The 27,128-nt window shown below is 38.0% G+C and overlaps 1 protein-coding gene across 2 annotated transcripts in view; it reads right to left on the bottom strand.

The window, feature by feature from the left end:
- Positions 1 to 27,128, bottom strand: part of LOC103474115 (stromal interaction molecule 1-like) — a 45,685-nt gene that overhangs the window by 13,687 nt on the left and 4,870 nt on the right. For both annotated transcript variants that reach the window (XM_008424859.2, XM_008424860.2), the window contains exons 3-7: positions 21,103 to 21,233; positions 19,278 to 19,392; positions 16,512 to 16,623; positions 15,562 to 15,677; positions 5,478 to 5,655 (exon numbers count right to left, since the gene is read on the bottom strand). In XM_008424859.2, the coding sequence (XP_008423081.1) occupies positions 5,478 to 5,655; positions 15,562 to 15,677; positions 16,512 to 16,623; positions 19,278 to 19,392; positions 21,103 to 21,233 (652 nt within the window). The remainder of the gene's footprint in view (positions 1 to 5,477; positions 5,656 to 15,561; positions 15,678 to 16,511; positions 16,624 to 19,277; positions 19,393 to 21,102; positions 21,234 to 27,128) is intronic.

Raw genomic sequence — 27,128 nt, 5'->3', positions numbered from 1 at the left:
TACTTTTGCTGCTGGGAAGCAAAATGATTAAAAAATGATTTTTTTTTAAAAGTAGGAAAATCAGCCAAGAGTACACTGCCTGGGTGGAAGTAGGGGTGTATAATTATATTGATTCTGCAATATATATCGATATTTTCCGCCCTCACAATGTATCGATTTTTCATCCGCGATCCGTTAAGCCATAGGGGTCCATAGCCTTATAGCGTCTTTTTAACGTCTAGTTTGTTACAGTGTAGCAGCAAGACTCCGCCTCCCTCAGTCTCACTTTCAACTTGAGCTTAAAGTGCAAATTATAAACTACACACCAGTTTTTAAATAKTGTTAATAGGTCAAGTATAACCGGAGTTATGCTAAAATTAGTAAACCATATTTTTCCTAATGTCAGAGAAATGTCAAAAGCGCCGCCATTCCCCGGCTTTTCCCTTTATGTGAAAGGGAATGAGCTTCCAAACGTAAAAAACGAAACGCAACATTGGATTCCTGTGTTTTTGGAAATCTAAAATCTTCAATAAATAACGATGGGCTGTATTTTGTTGCTGAGAGACGAAGTAAAGTTGCGCAAGCAACCGTGAAAGAGAAGCGGAATGGAGTAGCGACGCGAACGGAGCAGCTGCAAAAGCAGTGAGATGGCGAAATGAATGCAAAGTTCGACTGGTGGCATCCACTTCGTAATTTGTTTTTAGCTTAGCGGTTTCTGTTCTGTATATAAAGGATTACCTGAAGAATGAACACGCAGCACAGGGGTTGATAGCATCCGAAGAGGGTGTGCAGCATGCAGTGGCGCTGTGTTTTGAGCAGGAAGACGAAGAGGGGAAAACCGCAGCCGGAATCCGCAGCGCAGTGAGGATTTCCATGTTAACGATGGCTGAACGATCATTCTTATTAGCAACTGATGAAGAGTATCAGAGACTGCAACATAAGTGCAATAATTTGCAGACTGAGAGTCTACATAGGCTGATAATCTCCCCACTCTGCTCCTGGATCATCTTTTAAACTTTTGAGTTTTATGTCAAATCCACTTGAATTAAATGACAGAAACTAATTCTCTCACTGCATCTTTGATTCATTTTGTCCAGCTGTAGACTGTTAGACTCTGTCCAATCAGAGTCAGGTATTGTGTCGCTGCTGCTTTTAATCAGTTTTCAGCTAACTAAATTCAAGTCTATGGAACAAAAAATATCACTAAAATCACTGTTCTTCTAAAATCTTCCAAAAAATCGTAAAAATGCACTGAATCATGTCGCTTGCCAAATATCGTGATACATATCGATCATATCGTGACCAGAGTATCATATATTGTATCATATCGTGAAATTATTGTATTGCTACACCCCTAGGTGGAAGGCATTTCCCTTTTTTTGATCAGTAGCTAAAATTGATCATTTGGCTAGTTAGCATGACAGCATGATTTACAATCTGCCTGAGGAAGAAGTGTTAAACTAAAAGGAGAAAACAGCATTAGCAGTGCTCAAACTGTTCTATTAGAGGAGCACAGCTGACCTGCCCTCCTAGCAGAAGCATGTGGCTCTATTGGCGGATTGATGGCAGGCTAATTTACCAACATTTGTTCATTTTCCTTTTGATTACCATAAGCAGAGTTAAATGAAGGTTTCTACTGAAATCAGCTAATCAAATCTAATGCCTTTTAATGATTTTTTTAACATTTAACCACTTAAACGCCACAATAAACGCATAAATTGTTGCACATTTATGCAACAATTTATGCAAAAATGTGACTTGATATTTTGTTTCAACAAAATATCAAGTCGTGTGCCTTAAGTTTGCAAATGTTTGGTGTAATAGACCAATACAAAGTATGCATGGAAGATAGTAGATTGGTGCTGCATTTCTTAAAATAAAAAAAAAAACATTTGTCATCAGCTCCTCTAAGAAGCAATAATAGATTTCATTTTTAATATCCTTTGTATTTTATAATCTCAAAGGGCTGCAGTAGTCTAAAAGAACAAGCAATTATAATGGATAAAATAGATAAAATAAATTACACATAAATAAATAGAAGCCAAAAATGTAGGAAAACAGTGGATTGTGTGTCCTCAGTGTCTTCTTTCTCATTTTAAAGCAGCATGTTCTGCTGCAGTTACAGCTGCAAGTATTGTAGGTGTGTTTCTATCAGATTTGCACATCTATGTGCCGAATAATGAATCCAGCACAGATTAGATGAAAATGCATCTGAACAATACTCAAATCTTGACACAGATTCCTAATTGTACTCAACTACAACCTTTCATTTCAATGCTAAAAAAAACAAATAAAAAAACATTCTGATGACCACATGATGCTGCCCCCACCATGCTTTATGTAAAGTGTGTTCTGCAACATGTAGCACTACTTTTATAGGCCCAAATGTTTGATTTATGTCTCGTCTGACCGGACCATCCTCTGTCACGTGTTTGCTGTCTTTTACTTGCTTTACAGCAAACCGCAGATCAAACGTCATCTGACTTTCTCTAAAGTATCTTTTTCCGCCACTCTTTCTGAAAGCAGACAGACCAAATATTTGGCCAAACCTTTTTGTCTCTTCTTTTAAAGTTTCAAAGCATTTGTATTAAGAGAAACATAGCAAAATATTAATCTAAGACTTCATTCTTTTTCATAAACCTTCGACTACTATTGCACCGACAGCCATGTCAAATATTAGGCATCTAAATTTAGAGATGGAAAATCTAGGAAAACAACAAAAAAGGCCTGACGTGTGTAGGAAATGACCACGTATCCTTTTAAGGTATAGGAAGATCAACCGCAAGCTTTGAAGCACATTCTCAGAATTCCTCCAGGCAATTCAGAGCATTACCAGGTCCAAAAAGATGGATATGTTTTATAACATCTTGGGTAGGTCATGAAACCGCAAGTGGCTCTTGCTAATTAGCCAAGTGCTATTTTGCTCAAATTAGTAACTTTATCCTGGAATGAACTAAAACACAACATAAAAGAATCAGAGTCATGTGCCAACCTCATGCCTTCTTCAGATCACATGTACAAAGGTTTAGAGCAAGAGACCCAAGAAAAGCTGAATTTGAGATGGAAACAAGGCAACTATGTTTACCTCAAAAGAAAAATTTGGACAAGGCCAGCGTCCTTGTATAGATTTTCACACTGTGTTTAAAAAATATCCTATTATCTGAGTGTGCTATAAATATCTGCAGCCTTGTATTTAAGAGACCTTGTGACAAAGAAGCAAATATCTGTTTAGATTTCTGATTTTCTGGTAGACAATAACTCTGGTCCTGCTTTAAAGGTACAGTATGTAACCTTTATATGTTGTGACAGTATAGTGTGAAACAGATAAACTGTGAAAAAAAAAAGAAATAAATAAACAAATCGAGCTCCTCTGCTTTCTCCCAGTGCTAACTTAACAACCAATCAGAGCCATGAGGCGGGTCTTAGTGCTGTCAATCAGCCTGTGCCCGAGCTGTTTTTCTGCCATTAGCACATTTAGCAGCGTGTTCACAAGGTTGATTGACAGCACTAAAGCACTCGTCCTGGCTTTGATTGACTGTTTCTGACCAGAAGCGGTTCCTTTCTTAAGAAGGCAGCAGTAGCTCAGGGAAGACACATTATCTGTCTCATACTCTCATGGCCTGGTGGTAGTTAACTAATATGTAACAATTTTATTTTTTATACAAGTTATATACTGCAGCTTTAAAGATTTTGTCCCTCAGATTGATTAACAGCAGCAGATGTTACTCCAAGAAGAAAGTAGATGTTTTCTTTACCTGCTTTTTCTTACCAGAAACCAGAAGGATTCTGACCATCAGGTTATAATTATTTTTAATCACAACCTCAAGAGTTACCATTTCACCTCAAAGCTCAATAGAACCAGTATGTGGGTAGTTATTTCCAGTAATGTGGACTGCACTTTGACCTAGTTTTTCCATGCATTTATAATCCACATGGTGCGGTTGTTCATTTTATTTACCCAATTTAAAGAGCAGGTTATGTTTCATTATTTCCTAATATCTTATGTGCTTAACAGTCGACCATGACAACAGATATATACCGTATTTTCAGCACTATAAGGCGCACCGGCTTATAAGGTGCACCTTCAATGAATGGCCTATTTTAAAACTTTTTTCTGTAACACTTTATTTGAAGGGGGGTAAATAAGACTGACATGACACTGTCATAAACACCTGTCATGAACATGAATAAGCCTTCATGAATATTTATGACTGTTGTCATAAAGCGTCATTCGGTAAATTATGACACTTTTAATACAAAGTTGACATTATTCAGAATGTCTGTGTTATGACAACTTGACATTAACCAAGAAATCATTACTGATATAAATTTGTTATAAAAGTATTACTGATTGCACTTTAAAGATTAGGTAACTTTATGTTATTAAAGGTAAAGTTTAAACATTAATGATTTCTTGGTTAATGTCAAGTTGTCATAACAAAGACATTTTGAATAATGTCAACTTTGTATTAAAAATGTCATAATTTACAGAATGATGCTTTGTGACAACAGTCATAAATATTCATGAAGGCTTATTCATGTTCATGACAGGCGTTATGTCATGTTTATGAAAGTGTCATGACAGTCTTATTCACCCCCCTTCAAATAAAGTGTTACCCTTTTTTCACATATAAGGCGCACCGTATTATAAGGCGCATAGAATAGACGGTACAGTTAGGGTTGCCACCCGTCCCGTATTGAACCTATACCGGACGCAATTTGTTCCGTACTTTACAAATGTGGATGTGTAATAATAAAGAAGTGGTCCCCGAGTACTTTATATAGTAGGCTTCCCCAGTCATTGTTTCACTCACGGTGTTGGTGTTGCGATATTGTGCCCAACTGCTTTCTGGGTAACACAGACCAACCGACACGCTTCCGCCGCAGTCTCTGTCTCTCTTCACCCGACCCCCCAGGCTTTGGTAAGCACTTGGGTTACCAAAGTCGAAGCACCCCGGATGAATATCTAAAGCCACTTTGTTGACATAAAGAATGTCAACAAAACAGTCCGACTCCGGTCGGCGAGGAGARCCTTCCGCGACTGGGCCGGGGCGTGGCCGGACGATGGTCACCCTTCTCCGTTCGCGCACAGCATGTTCGTGGAGAACGTGGTCCTAAATGACCTGCAGATGACCTGATTATCAGGTCAGTAGGTAGATAGGTCAGTCAAACTTTATGAACAAACCAGCGTTCTGACAACTCTCAGCATGCACCGCGGGCTTCTTCTTCTACGGGCGAAAATGAAGTCGGCGGCTGCTTACCGTAGTTGTTAGACCTGTTGTGGCTCAATATTGGTCCATATATAAGGCGCACCGGATTATAAGGCGCACTGGCGGCTTTTGAGGAAATTGAAGGTTTTTAGGTGTGTCTTATAGTGCGGAAAATACGGTAATTAATACTGCCCTCTATTCTAAAACAATATAAACCTCCAGCCATAGAGGGCAAAGTCCTTGCATCATTGAACAGTTTGCAGTGAGGGTGGTGGGAAGAGCCCTTACTTCTGCTGTAGGTCATGCAAACTCTGCTCAGCCCGCTGGAGACCCTCCAAGTCCTTCATCATTTTCTTCATGTGGTCCTTTGAGTAACGATTCTGGATGTAGGCAAACCAGCAGCCACCCATTCCGATCACTATCGACACCACCAGCATGAAATCTTTCAGGTGGTTGTGTCGATTCTCTGAGGGAAATAGAACAAAACAAGATTCATTTTAGTCGTAGCCTATCACTATAACTAATTTTGCTGGACAATAAATTGTCCCAGTAATTAGCCTGATGAGTTATAACGTTGTTGTTTTGGAACAATTTTCAAGTAATAATTTGAAAATGGCATAATATTGTACATTCGCTCTTTCAAATTTAAGTATTTTGGTCTTTCCAAGATCAAAAAACTTAAATTTTATAAAGAACATTTAAACTGGAAGATATTTTAAAATTYCAGAATAAAACACAACCAAAAACAATAAATAGAACAGAAATAAAAACTAAACACAACCAAAATTGCAAATAAAATGGATTATGAAGTCTCTGTAAACAATATTGACCTTAAAAAATATTAATAATCGGAATGGAAGTTATCAAACTCGACTTAATTTATCATGCGGTTAATTTCTTAATTGCTTATTGCGACAGACTTAAATAACACTGCCGTTTTCAATATTAAAGTTCACTTCAATATATTTGTATGTTATTAAATTATTTTATCAGGACAGGAAATAAAAACACAAAAAGTCTTCATTGCAAAATACATTGACAGATTTAAAGTTCTGATTTACGTTATTTTGTTAATTATGGCTACAAAACTAAATTTATTTGGTCAGAAAATCTAATTACATRAAAAATTGTCGTTTTTAATTTGTTTTATGCATGTTATGTTTCGTCATGGCTGCTGACATAACACTATCAAGAGGTTAAGTCACAATAGGTTATTGCTATATTAATAGAAAGTTAAATGGAAGAAAAATCATGAATAGTCACTATGAATAGTCACTATGCAAATTTTATGTAGTAATTCCTGTAAGAAAGCTTCATCAGGTATGAACTGCATATATCAACCAGAGGTCGCGCTAAACTTTATTGTTCTCCGTCATTTTGACCAACAGGATTAAAAAAATAATAAAATAAATCGGTCATGTACTATTTTTATCCGTCAAATTATAATCACATTAACATCGACTATTTAACCGCATTTTATGCGGTTTAGTTAATATTCAGCTAGTTGAACCGTGAATCCAGATCCCATCACACATAAAGCAGATGAACGGATCTAACTTTTTCTCCGTAGTGACAAAAACCACTGACTATGGCCCCAATAACTTATAATAAATTAAACGACTCCACTTAAATTACATCACTTCACCTGCTGAGGTCTGAACTCAGCCTCAAAAAATTCCTCCTGGTTCGCATCTGCGGAGAAATTTGCGCTAGTTCATCGGTCAGTCAGATCTGTCTCATCCAAACCGATTAGTTGAACTTTTTTTTTTTTTTTTTTTTACCCGGTGCGGTCCAGATGTGCCCTTTTATGAGGATTTTTTTTTTTTTACGTGGTTTCACTTTCCCGAAATGGACAGATGTTACGTCTGCCGCGCTTCTGAGCTCCACTCTCTTTCTGGGCACGGGAGGGTAACGTCTTCAGCTCCATTTGTTAAAACCGCAGGATGAGTTAAGTTTAATTCTTTGCAGCGGCGGAGACGTGTCCGCATTGGTTGTGCAGCGGACTGCGCATGTTACAGTCTAATTAATTTCTGCACTTGTATTTATTTCCTCAAGATAAACTGCCCACTCCTCTGTTTAGACTATAAATGGATTAATACAACATTGCATTCTCTTTAGTTTTCTGTTCTGTATGTAATGGAGACTGAAATTAAACGTGCCATTTCTATCAAAGGTTTGTAATGCGCTTCTGAACCAGATGCACTCCAAGGCCTCCGGTCCATAACTCTTCAACAAGCTCTCAGCTCCCGGTCAGAAAGATCCATTTAGTTCAATGTCCATGAGATGATATTCAGAAAGGATTTTTATTAATTGGGTTTAGTTGCCTCTGCGATTAACTCTTAGAGTAAAGTCTGTAATGTGTGTGCATGTSCGCCAGTTAAGGGTGTTAATTATAATCTGTCAAATGACAGACGGGCTTTAAATTTTCCTGTCGTTTAAAAAAAATAACCAGTCAAATGCGGAAAATATTCCATTAAAGCGACCTCTGATATGAACATACTTTTCAGTAGGCCCACATTTCTTTATGAAAATAATTTAATGTCAACAAAAAAAATAAACACATTTTGATTTTTTATTAGTTGTAATCAAACTGTAAAGACGAATGAATCATTATGTGTTATATTGTATAAAACAAAAGAAACTTTTTCAGTCATATTTTAATTGAGATACAGCTGCTGAAGTGCAAACAAAATCTGTATCACAAGTTAAGGTTTTTGAACAATGTGCAAGCTTCACAAGGATGTGGTGTAAAGAACATTTCAAAGTCAAAGTGCAACAAGTGTTGTGGATTGACACAAATGGGGTCAGCGTCACATTTAGGTTGCGGTGACGGGGGCTAAATTAAAAAGAAAAACAAAAATCCAGCAGTGTGAAATGCAGATAACACAGGCTACTTAAGTCCAGGAATCAACGCTTGCATTCAACAGAAAACTTATGTTGGTATATTTAATGAGCTATGGGTCAAAGCTACAATTAATTTAATCAATGAAAAGTGTAATAATCCTGCTAATATAAAGAGCCAAAGCCATCAGAACCAATGCCAGGTTAAAAAATTAATGCTGCTTTTTGTGAAAAGCTTCAAATTAAGTTTAGATCAATCTTCTACCGGACACGCAAGTGCCTGGTTAGATCCCCACCAATGCAACAGTCACAAAGTCATCCACAAAAACAATGTCTATTGAATGTTACAAGTTGAGGCAAGCTTCCCCCCCTGGTAAAACCTGATTAAGGGCATGCAAGTACATCAAAATTATGATTTTTACTTCCTGGAGTAACACAAAAGACTTGAAAAGTCCACAAGTAAATGCCGGAATAAAAAGAGATATTGAGAAACATACTTTTGCTTGATCTCTCAAGGAAACATATAGTTTTAGGTGAATATATACATCGTATTGCGTGTGAATTAAAAAAGAAGACCCTTCCTCAAAAGTGTTTAGGAGGTTAATCTATCAATGTCCATTAAAGTCCCACATGAAGCAACAAAACCTTTGAAACTGAGACTCAATGTTTTTATACCTGCTTGTAGAGGTGTGCCGATCGATCGGCCACCGATCATAATTGGCCGATTTCCGTGAAAAAGTGTATGATCGGTGATCGCCGATCACGGTCTCTTGTTGCCGATCACACAAACCGATCACCTGCTTCTCATTTCGCAGCCTGCCTCTTTCCTCTTTCCTTCACACTGCGCAAATGCGCAGCAACAAATCCTAAGCGATGTGGAACTATAACGCACTGAGTGAATGGGGAAGTTTGTGTGTTGCTGCGAAAAATTGAAGCACGTCACAATGCACAATATGGCATAAAAACAATGCCATACTTGACTGAGTTTGGCTACATCGAAGCTCCCTGCATTAAAAAAGACATACAGAGCGATCAGATAGCAGGTAAAGCAGTGCACAGCTACAAACACTCACCCGGATAAGCATGACGGTCAGAAAGCTAAACAAATAACCAGCAAAATTATTTAAGTCTTTGAGCTACGATGTGGTTCTGTTCTAGCTGTTGAACCGCTGCTATGCGCAACAGGTAGTAATATTTGACAGACTGAGCGCTGCTTCTGCTCCACCTGGTAGTGACTTTCACACCGAACCTCAGCTTAAAGCTGCAGCATCTAACTTAAAAAAATACATTTTACATACGTATTAAAACTTTTGCTGTCCTAACATGAGACAGATAATCTCTTTTTGTCTAAATTAAGGTGAATTCATGGTTCCTTTTTCCACATAATGTAACTGGTAGTGTTTATGATTAAAAAATAATAATAATAATAATTATGTGATCGGTATCGGTGATCGGCCYTCATGGGTGATCGGAATCGGTATTGGCAGGAAAAAACCTGATTGGCACATCTCTACCTGCTTGTAATTCTAGAGACTAGATAACAATGTGCACTGCAACTGAGAGCAGGAGCTTATTAGCCTGGTAAAAAACTTCATAAAAGGGTCTGGAGTCTCTGCTCTTCAGAAAGGATTGCTTCCTGGAGGCATGGACACTGTTGAAGTTTAAAACTTGAACCAATCGCTAACGTTTGGGTGTGATGCCAAACGTTATGCTAGACCACGGTATGAGTCTTAATGAAAATTGTGTGCACTGATAACAATCATCCCCCATTGCGAAGGAAGAAGTGCCGAGCTGAATGTTTGATGTCGTTTCAATATTTGGAACAACATCAAACACTGGCTGAATGTTCACTTCCTCCACTGCCTTTGCCCAAATGCAGGCAGACTACAGTTATAAAACAGTGCAAAAAAATCTTCCTCATCATTCACAACGTCTTCTGTTTGCTGATTGGCCTGATTGAAATTCTACCAGAGCAATCCAAGTCAATGGGTTAAATCCCAGATGGAGCAGTGAAGGGAAATGAGAATTGAGCAGAACTGCATAGGAAGGCAATGGCATCTAATAGCCTTAAACTAGGTACAGACTTTCCCCTTTTGACAATGGGGCTTGTGCTACTATATCATCTTAAAGCCTGTTATGTCTTTGAACAAAAAGTGGATTGATTTCTCTACGAACAAACAGGTAGAGAAAACAGGAAGATATTGCACATGACTGACCTTACCAAGTACAGGTAACACCAGGTACCAGGTACAAAATGCAGCCAGGATCATCATCKTTAGAGAATGTGGAAGCTCAACCAAGCTCATGTGAATAAGATGACTTTTTATCTCATCCAATGAAAAGAGTCACTGCATTGGGGACACTTTAGGTATAGGTTTATGAATCAATTACAATCTGAGATTAAGGAAAGTCATAACCTAAACCCAAGGAATTAGGACAACAGTTAAAGACAAGGCTACCACAGAAAGCGTCAGCAAGAAGTGAACAAATAGATTACGATGCATTAATATGTGTCATGAGCACAAATGTGTAATGTCATAAGAAAACGCTTATTTGGCAGTGTTTTTTATTTCTAAGAGAACATCTCCTAAGCATCACCACAATATCATTACAACAGGAACAAAAAGCCTGGACACATACTAATACTTAAATCATTAGCCAACACTGACTGCAGTCTAAGTAGTTCTTCATTATATAAATATTGTGTACACCATTGCAGCATTAATTTGCAATATATGGTGCAAAACATAGATTTTACCTTTTATGAGTCCACTGCCAATACAATGCATCTGTAGATGTCACCAGACAATGTTGAATCAATAACTGCCCTCTTCAAGTGAATCTCCTGCATGTTTAGTCACGGTAATTAGGTCCAGCTGCCACTGTTTATTTCCTCTGTCTGAGCCAAATGAAGGAGATAATATTTAACTGCAATCGCAGTCAGATAGGATCACTACTTGTATTTCCCTTCCATGGAGAGTCAGCATGCAGCTTCAGTTGTTATAGCTGGAAACTAGTGAACAGGCCTGAAATCTGGGTGTAGTGATGGACTCAGATCTGAACCTTCAAAGACGCATACAATAAGTATAAAGTCAGCCTTCTATCACCTAAAGAGCTTTCCCAGGACTGAAGTTCCAGCAAGATTGAGAAAAACCCGTCCACACGTTTATATTTAATCACACTGATTACTGTAGCGATGTCTTCACAGGTCTGCCTAAATAAATTCTCAATAAGGCAGCTCCATCTGATCCAGGACGCTGTTGCTCTCGTTATGACTAAAACCAGGAAGATGGAGCACATCACCCAAGTTCTAAAATATTTACACTTGCTCCCTGGAGCTCAGAGAACTTTAAAATGTGTCCATTTATAAATCTCTGAATAGCTTAGCACCAAAATACATAAAGATCTGTTGTTGTTTTATCAACCCTCTAGACTAGCGGTTCTCAATGTGGGCGTTACCGCCCCCCAGGGGGCTTTCAGAGGACGACAGGGGGCACTGGCGGACATTTTTACAAAAGGGGGGCGCTGGGATGCCTTTGGGGGGCGTTTGGTCGAAGGTAAACTTTACACCTTAAATGCACAACAATGGCCAGTTTAGACTTTGAGCGACTTGGTAAAACTGTATTGTGTAACATTAAATCATGCTTGGCTGCAACTGTATCGATGGCAGCTCTTCTTCTATTCAGTGTTTGTAGCTTCTGTTAGCTTCTTGGCGCAGCTCCGTTCTTCTACTACTGGTAGCTAAAATCACGATACCCTCACTGTGTATCCCTCTGAAAAATGAACCTATTTAAATAAAGAAATCCCTCCATGGGTGATACCACGATATAGAGAGCGTTCATTTTATAGCGTTAACACAGTGCTGTAAGTGGTCCGGTATGAAACTGGGGTGATAGAACAACACAGCACTTTTAAATTTCAATAATCAGAATGCAGAAATCGTTTCCGTTGTTTTATAAGGTTTATGTCAGTCTGCCTTTTCCCCATCGATACGCTTCCTGACCGCCCTGCACCAGGGGGGTTAAAAAAAACGACGCGCACATTGCGCAAAACTCTGAAACAGGAGTAGCGGGACATAAAACGGAGCGACGAACTAGATGTGAATTATGGCATAAAAACAGAGAACCCAACGCTGAACAGTGAAAAATCAACACATGATGTGAAACACATGACGATTAGGCGGCGCAGCAGGTGATGAGATTACTGAGGATGAGCGTCAATAAACTATAAAATAAATCTAGCAACAGGAAAGAAACTAAAGTGGACATAGCAATAAACCAAGAGAGGATATTAATCAAATAAAACTAAATGGAAATGAATAAAGACCAAAATGCAAGAATAAACTAAGAAACTAAAGTAAATACAGAGGAATAATAAGGCAAGACCTTTAGAGCAATAATTAATACAGAGACTCTATGGCAAGAATAAACAGACACTATTTCCAGATAAAAGGTAAAATAATATATTGTTGAAGTGCCATGGGTTTGTTGAGACCACATCTAGTACTGAGAATAGATATATCTTACAGACCATTACAGTAAAGAATTTATCACTTATTTATGTTTTAATTAGATTTGATATATTTATTTCTTCAATATTATTTTTCATGTCAGTGTTAATGTCATGAGGCTGATGACTCCATGACACTTTCAATTTGACTCATTAGGATTTGATTAAGAACCAGATTTGTTCTTTGTAATTTCTGTCCAGTAAAACTTTTAATCTATAAATCAATAGACAGGTCTATATAAAGATATAATTCATGCTTCTGTCTCATATTTGTATGGCATTAAAAGGACCTGGAACTTTTGTTTTTCCACTGAAAGCTCTGGTTTGCACAATAAATGCCATGAGGTTGAAATTTTATGGATGATACTCTGATGTCCCATTCTCCTGAAGGCAGCACAGAGCTGCACCACCAGAAACCGACAAACACTGAAGAGAAGAAGAGCTATGATTAATGTAGTTACAGTTCTATCCATGTTTTAATGTTGCAGATCTCAGTCGTTTGCAAATAGTTCAAAGTTTAAACTGGCATGTTGTACATCTTTTATCTGCTAATTTGTGTAATATTTAACAACTAGAAAATGGCAAAGAATAAGAATATTTTTTCCACTCTGATTGGCTGCTGTTAGACCTACAAATTTTAACTTGAATGTTAGTTGCATTTTTCGTAGACGCCTGTGAAAATAATTTCTATTCCCATGGCTTTTTTGTTCTCTGGGAAATTATTTTTGATGATAAATACAGAAACAAGCATAAAAATCAAAACATCTATAATAGTGATAGTAATATTAATAATAAAATAATAGTCAGTGCAAAGTAGCCTGCAAATTCTTTGGTGGGGGGCAGTGAGGGACCTGGATAAAGGTTAGGGGGGCGCTGGCCCAAAAAAAGTTGAGAAACACTGTTCTAGACCATCAGGTATTCTGGTTTTGGTCTGCTCTATATCCCCAGAACCATAACCAAACACGTAGTCGTAGACCTTTCACACAGAAGTCTGATTGCATTTAATTAGTACTCTGAATGATCACAAAAAAGCAAAAAAAAAAAACAAAAAAACATCGGATTTCAGCAAAAAGAAAAAAAAATTACAATTAAGCATGAAGACCTGCTGTGTGAATGTAACCTAAGACAACCATTACTGCTTGTCAGGCAACACTCCCTTTGACTTCCTTCATGTCACTGGTAAAGTCACCACAGAAATCGTCCGTTTATGAACTGTAACAGGGGCTGGATACTTTAATCAACTAGCATCTTTCAACAACCATGCCTCCCTGCCCCCTTTCTGTACCCAACATGAATCTCAAACCTGCTCACATCAGAGAGGAAAAGAGTAAGTACTAAATGATGATATTCTGTACAGAGGTGGAGCATTGTGGCTGACTTGAATCAGTTTCTCAGCTGGTACATGTCCTTGACAGATGTTCATACTGCTCTGTCTAATCTAAGTAATCTGCCTTTACATGCAATCGACAACACATGTAAACCCCATCTAAAAGGCCATTAATGCACAAATCATACTTAACTGGCAACACGAGTGAAAACAACCAGCCCCAGATTTGTTTGGATTAATCATTACCTAACAGTTGCATAACAGTCCACCCCTTTAGCCACAACCTTTTGTAAAATAGGTCTTATAATGCTGCTGCTCGCTATAGTTAGTCTGTCAGATGGACTATTTGTGGAAGTTACTTGCTTTGACTAGCTGTCAAAGATAGACAGTCCTTGCTAATGTCTTCCTTAAGGCGTTAGGCGAGTAGGAGGGGGGTGGGAACACAACCACAATAACAAATGCCAGAAACAGACCATTACACACAGAGTTCCTGTTCAAGCTTTGTCTAGGGCTGATGCTTGCTTTCTTGGAAGGCTCATTAAATCTTCTTAAAGTTCATTAGGGATTAGATGAACTCCTGTTGGAGCTCATCTAAATCCCTAATCATATAATATAATCCAAAGATACTGTCCTAAATAATATTTCACTTTCTTTTTCTTAGCTTAATCATTTAACATTATAAAAATAATTTTTTTGCTGATGTTAAACATAATTTTCCAACTTGCACTGGAAATCTACCGTCTTTATTATATTATAATACATATAATAGCTTTAAGCTATAATAGCTTTAAGATATAATAGCTTTAAGCTATAATAGCTTTAAGCTATAATAGCTCGAAGCATGCCCTGTTCAAAAGGAATAGCAACCTGAACTGTTTTAGTTTGTGAATGCAGAAGCAGAGTGACACCAGAGAGGAAGAGAAAGGGAATGAGAATTGTGTTTGTCAATGAGAGTCATCTGGAGCACAGACACAGTGTGGTTCATCACACCCTGACACTCCTACAAAGGGTATCACATATTAAAAGATGGGTGGTGCAAGAGAATAAATGATAAGGATGGCTTATGAATACATGGTTGAAGCAAATAAAGTATTTGAAAAATTATCTTTGACTATCGTATTTTCCAGACTATAGAGCTCACCTCACCATAAGTCGCACCTACAAATAAAAAAAATAAAAAACTGGAAACGGAATCCACACTCTGGGTTATAAGTCGCATGCATCTCCGCTGCTCTCAGTTTTCACACTTAATAAATCTGAAAAGAAAAAGAATAAAGGACGCAGCCCTCCGTCTACAAAGAAAAACCATGGACTTGTTCACGACAAGCTTACGTGCATCGGCTCCATGTACTGTCAGATCAATAGCCCTCAACTTAAAAGTGCTATCTTTTTCTTCGTGTGGTTTCCATGATAAGGGGGTATGAGTTTGAAGAAATTTCTCCGTCGTGCCTGCTGCTAGCATGTGCTTGTTCTAAATGAAAATCAGCTCTTTCCTCTTTGATTTCCAATGTTGACTTCCAATGATTCACTTCCTGCTAAAGAGGCCCCTGGCAGTTGAAGAAAAAGCTACAGAAAAGCTGCACTGGGCTATAAGCCTCATGGTTCAAAGTGTGGGGAAAATGTAGCGGCTTATAGTCCGAAAAGTACGGTAGATAAAATATTACAACAAATGACAATGAGAAAACAACTACATACTGAGGGGTGGTCCAAAAAGCACCGTGTCCAAAGCTTTGAGCTGAAGTTTCTGCACATGGCTGCGGTCCAGAATCTTCAGAATGGAGACTGTCAGAGTGGTGTTCTTCACAGCCAGCCTGAGAGAGAGCAGACACATCTTCACTGTACAGGAAATAGGAAGAAGGAAGCAAAAGTCGTTATCCATTTTCAGCTGCGTCAAGTGATTCTACACTACTTCCAAGCTCATCCTTTTTTAAAGCAATGATTGTTAAGTAATTAGTGGTTTACAAGTCATTTTTTACAAGTCTGGTCTTGAGTTGCTAACATTTGAAATGAACATTTTTGGATCAAATTCATAACAACTGCTGTGCCTCTAACCTCATATCGCTCCAAATTAAGATTCCAAACCTGTACATTTGGTTTCTAAAACTACATGAACACCAAAACGTCTAAAGGCTCTGTTCTAATATTTTGAAAACTGATAAAATGTTATATTTACCCAATTGGAAATATAAATAGGCATTTATCCTCAAAGAAAATCAGTAGAAATAGGCTAAAACTTGGTAATGTTTCATTTCTGAATGAATCAACCAAACAGTCACTATAGGGACAAAAAAAAAAAAAAGTAGAAAAAAATTCTTTATAATTTCCACTCAATTATATATATGTTGCACTTAATATGGTTTGGAAGCTTTTCTTCTCTTCACTCTAAGCTTGAGAAACTTCAGTAACTGAAACCGTTTTCTTAATTCACATTATAAGACCTTTGTTGTTGATTCTAAAAAAATTAAGATGTTAAAATTTCAGGTATAAATGAAATCACAATGACCAGGGCAAGCCATCAATAAATAAAAGTGTTGAACTTCTGGGACTAAGACAAGTTTCAAGTCTTTAGGACACAAATCTGTGTTGAGTCTGAAATCTAATCTTTGTGACTTAAGCTCGATTCAGCTGGCCTCCTCTAGTCTTACCTTGGCATAACACTTCCATTGAAAGTCAGCTTGCGAAATGCATCCACATACTGAGGTAATTCTACATAGGTGATGAGCCATTCCACCACTTCATCAACTGTCCAATTATACACTGAAAAGAAAAACAGTGAGTCAGATGAAGTTGTTCAACTGGTCCTGTCTTTTACAAAATTAGAGTGTGAAGACAAAAGACATTCCTGCAACCAAGAATTGAAAAGACATACAGAGAATCTTCAGCTAAGAAAATATTTATTGATGTCTGAGATGGAAGCCTTGCAGTACTATGATAACAAAGAAAAAAAAGACATATTATGGATGATTATGTATGATAAGGATAATATAACCTAATTTAAAAAGGGCAAATTTCCCTTGCAACTTCTACACAGAATCAAAAACACAGCTGTCTAGGCTGACACATTACATTTAAAGGAAAAAAAATAAACCCAACCCAAAAGCTCCAGAGCACTATCTAAGTGAGCACAACAAGCAAAAAAAATGGGGCTCTGAGCTACATGAGTACAAGATACAGCAGAGCTCTCTGTACCAGACAGAGAAGCCAATCTGATCATTTCAAAGAGGAGAGAGCGGAAGTGGATTTTGTGCTGACAGAGTCAATGATGTCCACTCTGCCATTATCTGCAGCTGATAAGACCACCGTTCCTTAGCCCACATGAATCTAATCAACTGCTCTGCTGCTTCATTAGGAGAGTGAGATGCTTCACCAGGGTATGTGAGCTTAGCTSTGAATCTGTTAGGTTGTTAAGGAACGTTCCTAAATGTAATTTCTTTAGCTGCGTTTCTACAACAAATGTATGCAAAACTTAGTCGATACTCTGCTAATGTTGAAGAAACACAATTTTGCAATTGCGGTATTTCTATTAAATAAGACATGCAATTAAATTACACATCAATAAGTTTGTTCATTAAAAATCATGGTAGTGACGGATGTAAAGTATTACATGAGATATAATCATATTCCAGCCATGGCGCCATCAGAAGAGATGTAGGTGTCTTAGTGAGACGTAGTGACAAGTACCTTATACTTGGGAGTGGCGTTTTTATTAAATTGTAGTGAGGCATTTTACAGATGAACTATTGATTCAAAACTTTCGAATGACAAACCCAACTTTTGATAAATTGTGTAAAGCTGTGGAGCTCTGGATACAAACTGGTTTGATTAGTGTGATGTGAAAAAAGTCTTTCCTTGGCAGTTTTGCAAAACACACCAATTTTGATAAAGCTAAAATATTCTACCCCATACTAACTTTCTGAAAATTGGCAGGTAAGTGAATTTATTTTCATAATTAAAATTTGTGAAATTTTATGGTCAATGGAAACATAAGTACCAATAAAAAACTGTATTAAGGGTCACATAGAACAATAATAAATAAAACAGATTTTTTTCCCCCAGTCTCTCTTCCATACACTGACCCCATCCTGAATCATGAAACACAAGTTTCATCTAAGGACAGCTGGTCCTGAGGATTATTCTAAGTGAACGGCGAGCATTCTAGGAGGAAAAGAACACAACACTTAGGGGGCGTTTACGCGACAACGATCCAACAAAAACGGCACTTTTGTTCAGTTTTTGTTGGATCGTTTACACGATAACGTTCTAATTACAATCTGTGTTTACACAGTAACAGTACACATCGAAAACGTGTAATGCTCTCGCTGCGCCTAGTTGGTGCTAGGTTCTTTGAAACTTTGAAAGTGCGCATGTGTTTAAAAAAAAGTTGTACTTGAAGGCATGTGGATTTGCGTGAGAAAACACGCATTGTGTGCGTCTGATTAGGGTTCATGCAGTTGGAAAAAGTGGGATAATTTTGCTGAAACGCCTTGTTTGAGCTTTCACGGTGTCTGTAGCGAGCCCCGGACTGGAAGCTGTTTATTGTTTTTACCTTGGAATGGCCAACAGTCTGTTATTCCTATACCAATTTGATAAAATAGGAGTTCCCGCACGTCCCATATCCGTGTCCTCTGTTACCTTTTTCAGCAGTTAAAACAGTTTAATCTGTTGCTAACAAGTCGTAACTTGTTTTTCCGAGCAGCCTTCAAACGCAACATGAAAGCTGAGACGCTTGCGCTGGGTTTATACCTGTGAGGCAGCGAAGGAGACCTGCTGCTGCTGAGTTGAGTAAAGCTGTTGGATGCAGGTGATGATAGCTAAAAGATGACTAGCTAATATCAATACAGCACGTTAAGCTTGTTAACAAGTAGCCTGTAGGGTACTGATGTTGTTGTGTATGTTCAGCTACATAGATTCATTTTGTCCCCCCAAAATAAGTCGATACCCCCCTGTTAAACTCATCTGGAGCTGGGGCTGGTCCGTAGTTCTCTAGATAAGAGCGCTGAACAAGCAGCCGTGTATTTTGCCACCTGGGCGGTGCGGAGCGGTGAAGAGACACTGAGGGAACCGTATCTGATGGGGAAACTGTAACACCAGCATTGTGAGTAGTTTCTTCTTCTTCTGTGGATTGTAGGAAGCAGCTATGTTTTGCGTCATACTATGCATGAGCTGGTCTGGAACCCGTTTTCAATCTGTGCCGTTGTTAGAGAAAACATTCGGTGGTTTCGTGTAAATGCACACTACAAACGCAACAAAACTCTTCCGTTTTCCCCCGAAATCGTTGTCGTGTAAACAAGGCCTTAAAGAATGGTTTTGGTTCTTAGTTTAGTGCAATTCCAAAGAACAACAGCAACAAAAACAAAAACATTAAAAAAAAAAAAAAAAAAAACATTTGAAGCACAGCCTTAAAGCAGTACCTTCAGAACCTTTCCAGGCATTCCACAAGTCTTCCACRCTGATGAACTGGTCATCGCCATGGAAACTGTTATGCTTGGCTTTGGGGTCGTGGTAGTTAAGATCTTCTCGAAGGAACTGCAGGATGACAAGGATTCTTGTAGCCATTACAAAAAGATATTTTACAGTGTAAAACAGCACAACGTAAACACACTCTTAAGACTGAGTGAAATAAAAGCATTAGAGTCAGGGTCGCACCAATATAAAAATGTGAGAAAATTACCCCCACAATCCTCTATTACTGCATCTCTATTATTGTCACCCGACCTTTTTCCCAACGACTAAAACAATCATACATGCCTACAATAAGAAGCTTGAGCCTAGTCTTCCTCTGTACAAAACAACACCATTCTTCTTGCAGTCTCATGGCATCCTGCACTGATCAGAGAAGTTTCCCTTTTTCTTCTTCTCTGCATATTGCACCGACATGCGTGCAGGACAGCCATGCAGTTTGCACTACCAACCATAATTTCCTATTTAGCATTACAATCTCCATGAACACAATTGTCGTGAGTTTTAGGTAACGGAAGAGAAGTAAGTCAGTTGTTTTTTTTTCTGAAGCACCATTTAAATGTAATACAACTGAAATCTTAGAGTAATGGTATGGGACATTCTCCTGTCCATCCGTTTTCTTGCAAATGTGTTCCAGTTTTCTGATACACATTTCACTAGAATGCATAATGTCACACTGCTCAATCATCTCAAACTAACTGTTGAAGATGACTGTACTCCAGTGTATCTGCAGCCACCAGATACCAATGTAACATAGACTCTTGGGGATGCAGAGAAGCAGGAAGCTGCCATCATAACGGCACTGGAAACAAATCTGCAGCAACTGCATGGTGCCATCATGACAATGTGGACCAAAATATTTCAGGAATGTTTCCAACACGTTCTGATGCGGTTAGAAACTCAATACAAGAAAAATGCACTAAATAAGATGCCTAGAAAGTGTATGTTACTTATTTACTGCTAATATGTTTTTACTTTATATAGAAACAAAATTCAAAGCATTATTTGATTTACTTTGATCCTGTCATCTAATGTTCAGGTTCATTTTACTATAACTTCAATTTTACCCCAAAAAATTGTTTTTCTGCAAAGAAAATTGGATCTAAAACTGATTATTTTATTTCACCAACTTATAAACACAACCACTTTAAAACCCACTAGAATGGTAGTTACCACCTGACTGGCTCCACAGCCTCACTAATGAACATTCACTAGACTGTACACCCACTGAACCACCGACACTCTTTTTAAAATGAKCCCCATATAGCACTCCCACTGCAGTGAAGTCAACAGAGGTGAAAGACAGTAATAAGCCCTGATGCTGTTCCTTCTTGATAAAATGAGGTAGGAAGATTTCATGACTGTGTGGTGACTGTGTAAGATCATTGTGCAACAGAAAATAAATTAACTTCGAGCAATATGATCAAGATCTACAACCTGTTGTTAAAATCCAGCTTCCTTAATATTGATTAAAAAAAAAWATTGGTTCCATTTGCAGATTATTTCACTTATAATAAGTGAGCTTGAGCCTAGTCCAGGTTCAAGCCAGGCTCAAACTCACTAATAATAAGCTCAATTATTATAAGTGAGCTTATTTCACTTACTGTAAGTGAAATAAGACATCTTCCCCCTTGTTACAAATAAAAACAATCTTGCTGAAAAGTTAATTCTAAGTTAGATTTAACTTACTCTAAGTGTGCTAAGATATTTGCACTAGAAGCTAGACAAAAAAAAAAAAAAAAAGTGGTAAGATTTTGCAGTGTATCAAGTACTTACGCCATCAGTCTCTACTACGTCTACGTTGCCGTTTGCATCATCATCCATCTGCTTATGGATACTACGGATGGCCTCATAGGTGAGAACGGCATTGTTATCTTTGCATAGTGGTTCATCGATACGACAAAAATCTGAAAGACAAAGAAGATTCAACATTGGACTCACTGGACAATGGGTTGCACTTTTCCTCCAGGCTCTGAGGTCTATACGTTCATCTGAAAAGAGAACATTTGACCCCTGAGGAGCAATCCAGCCAGCCAGGTGTGTGTAGAGCATCTGGTTCAGAAGTAGCTTAACGCAAGCAATGTGACAGTAATACTCCATGTTCCATACACACTTGCATGCAGAGGCTCTGCAGAAACAGCCATCATCCACAGTGGTAAAGAAAAAACATTTAAGGCTCTTAAACAGGTTTTCTTTATAAACCCTCAAACGGTTTTAGTTATCTCATTTACATGCGCACCTTTTATTTTCTCCACAGTTTTTTCTAACAATTAACTTTCCATTAGCTCAAAATTAACAAATAATATGTGCGATGAATCCATATGTACTTTTTCTTACTTACTTTTGGCACTGACTAGAAGTAATGAAATAAATGAATTTTAAATTACATTCTAAATCAGTGTTTTTCAACCTTTTTTGAGCCAAGGTACATTGTTTTAATTGAAAAAATCTCGAGGCACACCACCAACCAAAAATGTAAACAAAGATACTCTGTAACCACCTATATTATATATATATAGTCATTCTTATCAAAGTGTCTTGAATAGGAATCAAATAAACACAAAAAATTATTTTTATCATATTTTACATTTCTTATTTCAAATTGCACTTAACATGTTCACTTCAAAAATACACCTGAACAGTGCCACAACACTGTCGTGTGTGATGCATGAATGTAGAAACATTCATGCATCACTAATTCTCGTTTTAATGTAAAATGCTCTGTACCTACTGCCATCTAGTGATAATAAAATTACATGATTACACTGCTAGTCACTACTACAGCAGAGACACTCAAAGATGGCATTATTTGCAGATAATTTGTTTTCAAAAAATCTTTTAAGACCAATTACCGTATTTTCCGGACTATGAGCGCACCATACTATAAACCGCACGTTAAAATTTTTTGAAACCCCCCCCCCCGAAACGTAACATATATCAGCCGCACCGGGCTACAGGCCGCTGGTATCTCTGCCGCTCTTGGTTTCCCATAAGGACCCAGCAGAGGGAAGCAGAGGGCTGCGTCCTAATAACTGCTGGATATATTAAGGACACAGTTCTCTGTCTCCAAATCCGGTTTTGTTCACACAGAGTTTATGTGCAGCGGCTCCATTTCCCTCCTGTACTGCCAGATTGATACTCAACTTAGAAGCTGCATCATATGAGTTTGAAAACATTTCTCTGTCATGCCTGCTGCTAGCATGTGCTTGTTCAAAATGAAAATTAGCGCGTTCTTCGATTTCCAATTTTGACTTCCAATGATTCACTTCCTGCAAAAGAGTGGTTGAAGAAAAATCCACAGAAAAGCCGCACCGGGCTATAAGCAGCATGGTTCAAAGCTCAGGAAAAAAGTAGCAGCTTATAGTCCGGTGAAAGGTGAAATTGGATAATTTCCACGGCACACCTGACGATCAGTCACGGTACACTAGTGTGCCGCGGCACAGTGGTTGAAAAACACTGTTCTAAATTATAGATTAGTATCCAGACAAGCCGAAAATAAAAACAAGTTTTGAACACCATTTGTAGTGTATCCCAGCTTGTTGTTTTAAAACAATACATAATTCCCAGTTTTAATTTTCTTTTAACTTTGGAAAAATGCCAGAAGCTTCCCCAAAGAGGCTCTGTTCTGTTAAAATAACTAAGGACTAAATTCTTTGGCTGCAGAGAAAGTGTTGTTTATACAAGGCATTTCAATCAAAGYCTCTGTGTTACAAARAACCCAAGTATTGTCTGAATGCATCGGCCAGAAATAGCTGCAAACGAATCACTGTCAGATCTAAAATAGCTGTTTGAAAGTTTGGGACTTTAATAATCAAGTTTATCCATAAAAATAGAGGTTAAAGGCATCAAGTGAAGCTTCTGTGGGCAGAGGGTTTTGAATTATCGCTGGATAATTCTCAAATAGTTGACTTTTATTATTAGCCCCACTACCCTCTGAGTCCTTGTTGTTCTTCCTGTGTTATTAGAAATCTTGAACCATCGATCTGAGAAGGAAAGAAAAGAAAAAAAAAAATTTTGTCTCTTTCCACAGACTCTCGGGAGTCGTTATTATGGCAATGCATATTACAAAGTGTTCAATTATGGATAACATTTTTGCATTATCATAACGTCATTATAGAGTGCAGAGCACTTCGAGATTTCTTTTGTTCTTACATTTTTTGATTATTTAAATGCTTCACATGAAATAATTGGTAACACTTTATTTGACGGGGTGTGCATAAGACTGACACGACACTGTCAAAAACACGACATAACACCTGTCACAAACATAAAAAAGTCTTTATGAATATTTATGACAGTTGTCATGAAGTGTCATTCKGTAAAAAATGAAACCTTTAATGCAAAGTTGCTCTAAAAGTTGCATTGAAAGTCCATTAAAACATTAAAACTTTGCATTAAATTGTCATTATTTAAAAAATCATGCAAAGTTGGCACTTTTAATGGACTTTTAATCCAACTCCATTATTCAATCCATTATTTACCAAATGACACTTCATGACAACTGTCATAAACATTCATAAAGTCTTCTTCATATTCATTACAGATGTTATGTCATGTTTATGACAGTGTAATGTCACTCTTATGCACACCCTATCAAATAAAGTGTTACCAAATAATTTTTAACATTAGTGAAAGAAAACCTAAGTAAATACAAAAATGCTGTTTCCAAATAGTGATTTTATTTACTGAAGGAAAATAACAGTTATCCAAACTAACCTGACCCTGTGGACACGTTGCATGTTATTGTTTACATAAGGAAACTAATAAGGAGACTGTTCTTTTACACAGCATCCATAACCACACTGCTGCGGCAGAACAATTTAATTAACAAAATGAAACCTGGACATGTAGGTATTATTAATTTAGTGCAGCAAAGGGAAAAATAATGCAGAAAAACTGTTGAACATTTTTCCTTTGACTCTCAAACCTGTTGCTATAGAAACTGACTGACAACAGCTCCACTTATATATTAGAATTCAGCAGCAAAAACACACAAACATTTCCCTCACAAAAAACAGAACATTCAGTCCGTTACAGTGCTATGTTCTCAAGCTTGATGTTTATTTTACGATTATTAATAAGTGGTTGTCTGAACACAGTGGTTGATAAGCTAATTTAAACACCTGTGCTACTAATGATCTGTCAAGAGTTAGTGTGTGGGTCACCTTTTTTTTTTTACTGACATGAAAGAGTTCTACAGCACACCTACATGTTAAGATTATCAAAGTCAAGCTAGCATAGCTGACCTACTTCTTTCTCCCTCACTATATTTTTTAATTGACACTTATCACTGAGTTGTTCTGTGAAACACTCATGTGCGTGAGCGTGCACATGCACACACACACCCTGGTACAACCACCTATCACAATAGACATCGAGATACAAATATTATGCCACGTCGTGCATCCTTAGACTGAGTGTATAGCATTGCTGGTTTATACTGCATTACAATCTATTCTGTTAACGTTGATGCAAAGTCAGTATTACTGCGCCAATGCTAACTCTGCAGCACTAATCTGCATTATTTTATATGTTTTTCTCTCCTTAAGGGGGAACTGTTTCGCAATGGACCTTACCAWACTCCGCCCAGAAACGCCCCTCGAAAGTCTCACGTGACTGCATGTCTCACAAACAAAGCCTCGCGGTGCTTAGTTTCTATGTGTAATTTCATTTCGACTGACTCTCTGCAGAGTATTTCTGAGTCGATTAGTGTAGCATTTCTGCTGGATTTTCAAAAAATATCAGCCACGACAATGGCCAGGGGAACCAACAAGTTCATGTCATCTTTTTTGGACGACATCAAGGTGTTTGAGGCACGCGATGCCTCCAAGATTGTGCGCATCACAGCTAAATGCTACCGGTCGATGAGGAACACAGCAGATCCTCAGCATAAATATAGCTGTGGACAAGATCACTGATGCCTATTGTTTATGCAAGGCTGGGTAAGTCGGGCATTCATGGTTTTGAGGGTGATTTCTGTTGGCAAATGTACGTATGTACCTAGGCCTGATACACGGTACTCGGAGGCTAACACGATTAGCATGGCTAACACGATTACAGTGTAGTAAAAAGCCTTTTCAGGTAAAATAAAATCTTTAATGTATGTCAGATACGGTACACATTGCATATTGATCTGTTCAGCTAACGTAAGACTGTAACAGACAGGTTTCAAGGTGTAGAAGTTGTATCGGTACTGCCATTATGCTGTACTTGGCTAAAAGGTTTTCATAATGGATGTGTTTATTATTGACTCTCTGTTTTTCATTCACTAAATACAAAGAAAGCAAAGCAATAATACTTACACCAGCAGACACTCCTTTGTTCTTATTGATCCTACGACGGTTGAGCTGCAAATGCGGTCGTGCACAAGCTTTGATCCAAGCAAGGCAATCCGTTTCAGATTTTGGAAATCTGTGAATTTCAGTTCCACAAATATGATCAGGATACCTGACATCGCCTGTGCAGATACCCCACTGACAGTGGAGAACCATTCTTTTTCGAGTCCTGACGCAAAAACTTTCTGCCGGTTTACTACTGTAGCTTGTGTTTGTGAGACGGTCACGCACGTGGTAGCTGCGCTGTGACCTAAAATGGGCATTAGCCAATGAAACGCGGCCCCTGTGGTAAGGTCCATGGCTGGCCACACTTGGAAAAGTTCACCACTATTGCATATTTTCTTTACTTTTTTTCTCACTGTGGTTAACTGGAGATCAATTTATCAATAGTAGTTTTTCACCTGTTGCTGAATTTGTTTTGATCAGGAGAGGATGTTCTACTTTTGAGATATTTTTTCCAACTTTATGTTGACAGACACATTCCATCTCAGAGATGTATTGAGTCTAAAGGTCTCATCTGGTAGGAATCAGGCCTGGGTATGCTTAGAGCGCAGGTGTCAAATTCCAGTCCTGGAGGGCTACTGCCCTGCAACTTTTAGATGTGCCTCTGCTACACCACACCTGAATAATTAGGTCATTAGCAAGGCTCTGGAGAACATATCTACACAAGAAGGAGGTAATTAAGCCATTTTATTCCAGTGTTTTGTTCCTGTGGCACATCTAAAAACTGCAGGACAGTGGCCCTTGAGGACTGGAGTTTGACAACCCTGGCTTAGAGAAACAGACATTAACAAAAATAATTTTAGAGATGTGTCAATCAAGTTTTTTCCTGCCGATACCGATCACCCATGAGGGCCAATCACCGATACTGATCACCGATACCGATCACATTATTATTATTTTATCATAAACACTACAGGTTACATTATGTGGAAAAAGGAACCATGAATTCACCTTATTTTAGACAAAAAATTGTTTTTAATCACTTTTTCCAAGAAGAAAACTAAACAAAACAGGCATTGTGCAAATTGTACTGCCATCAGTAATCAGGGATGAAAGTAAGGGGGTACGGCAGGGTACTGCGTACCCCTAAAAGATTTAGCGGGGGTACGCAGTACCCTCAAGAGGGGAGCGGTTGTCTGCTGTAAAAAAAAAATCTACAGGTTCACTGTGCAGCTGTGAGTTCACCCACTAATCAGCAGTGACTGATTAGTTTTTCAAGAACAATCTAAAACACGACTTAATCAGTTAATAAATAGCTTTGTTTCCTCATTTCATATTGTTTCTGAACTGTTCGTGCTTTGCTAGAGCAGAGGTCCAATAATACGTCGATCGTGGAAGGTTTTGAATCAATCTCAGATCACCGATACCGATGACATAATTTATTTTATTTTTTTTATCATAAACACTACCGGTTACATTATGTGGAAAAAGGAACCATGAATTCACCTTAATTTAGACAAAAAC

This window comes from Poecilia reticulata, linkage group LG13 (assembly GCF_000633615.1).
Source record: "Poecilia reticulata strain Guanapo linkage group LG13, Guppy_female_1.0+MT, whole genome shotgun sequence".
Lineage (NCBI taxonomy): Eukaryota > Metazoa > Chordata > Actinopteri > Cyprinodontiformes > Poeciliidae > Poecilia > Poecilia reticulata.
The sequence above is the reverse complement of the archived record's forward strand: the minus strand, read 5'-3'. Positions and strand labels throughout refer to the sequence as shown.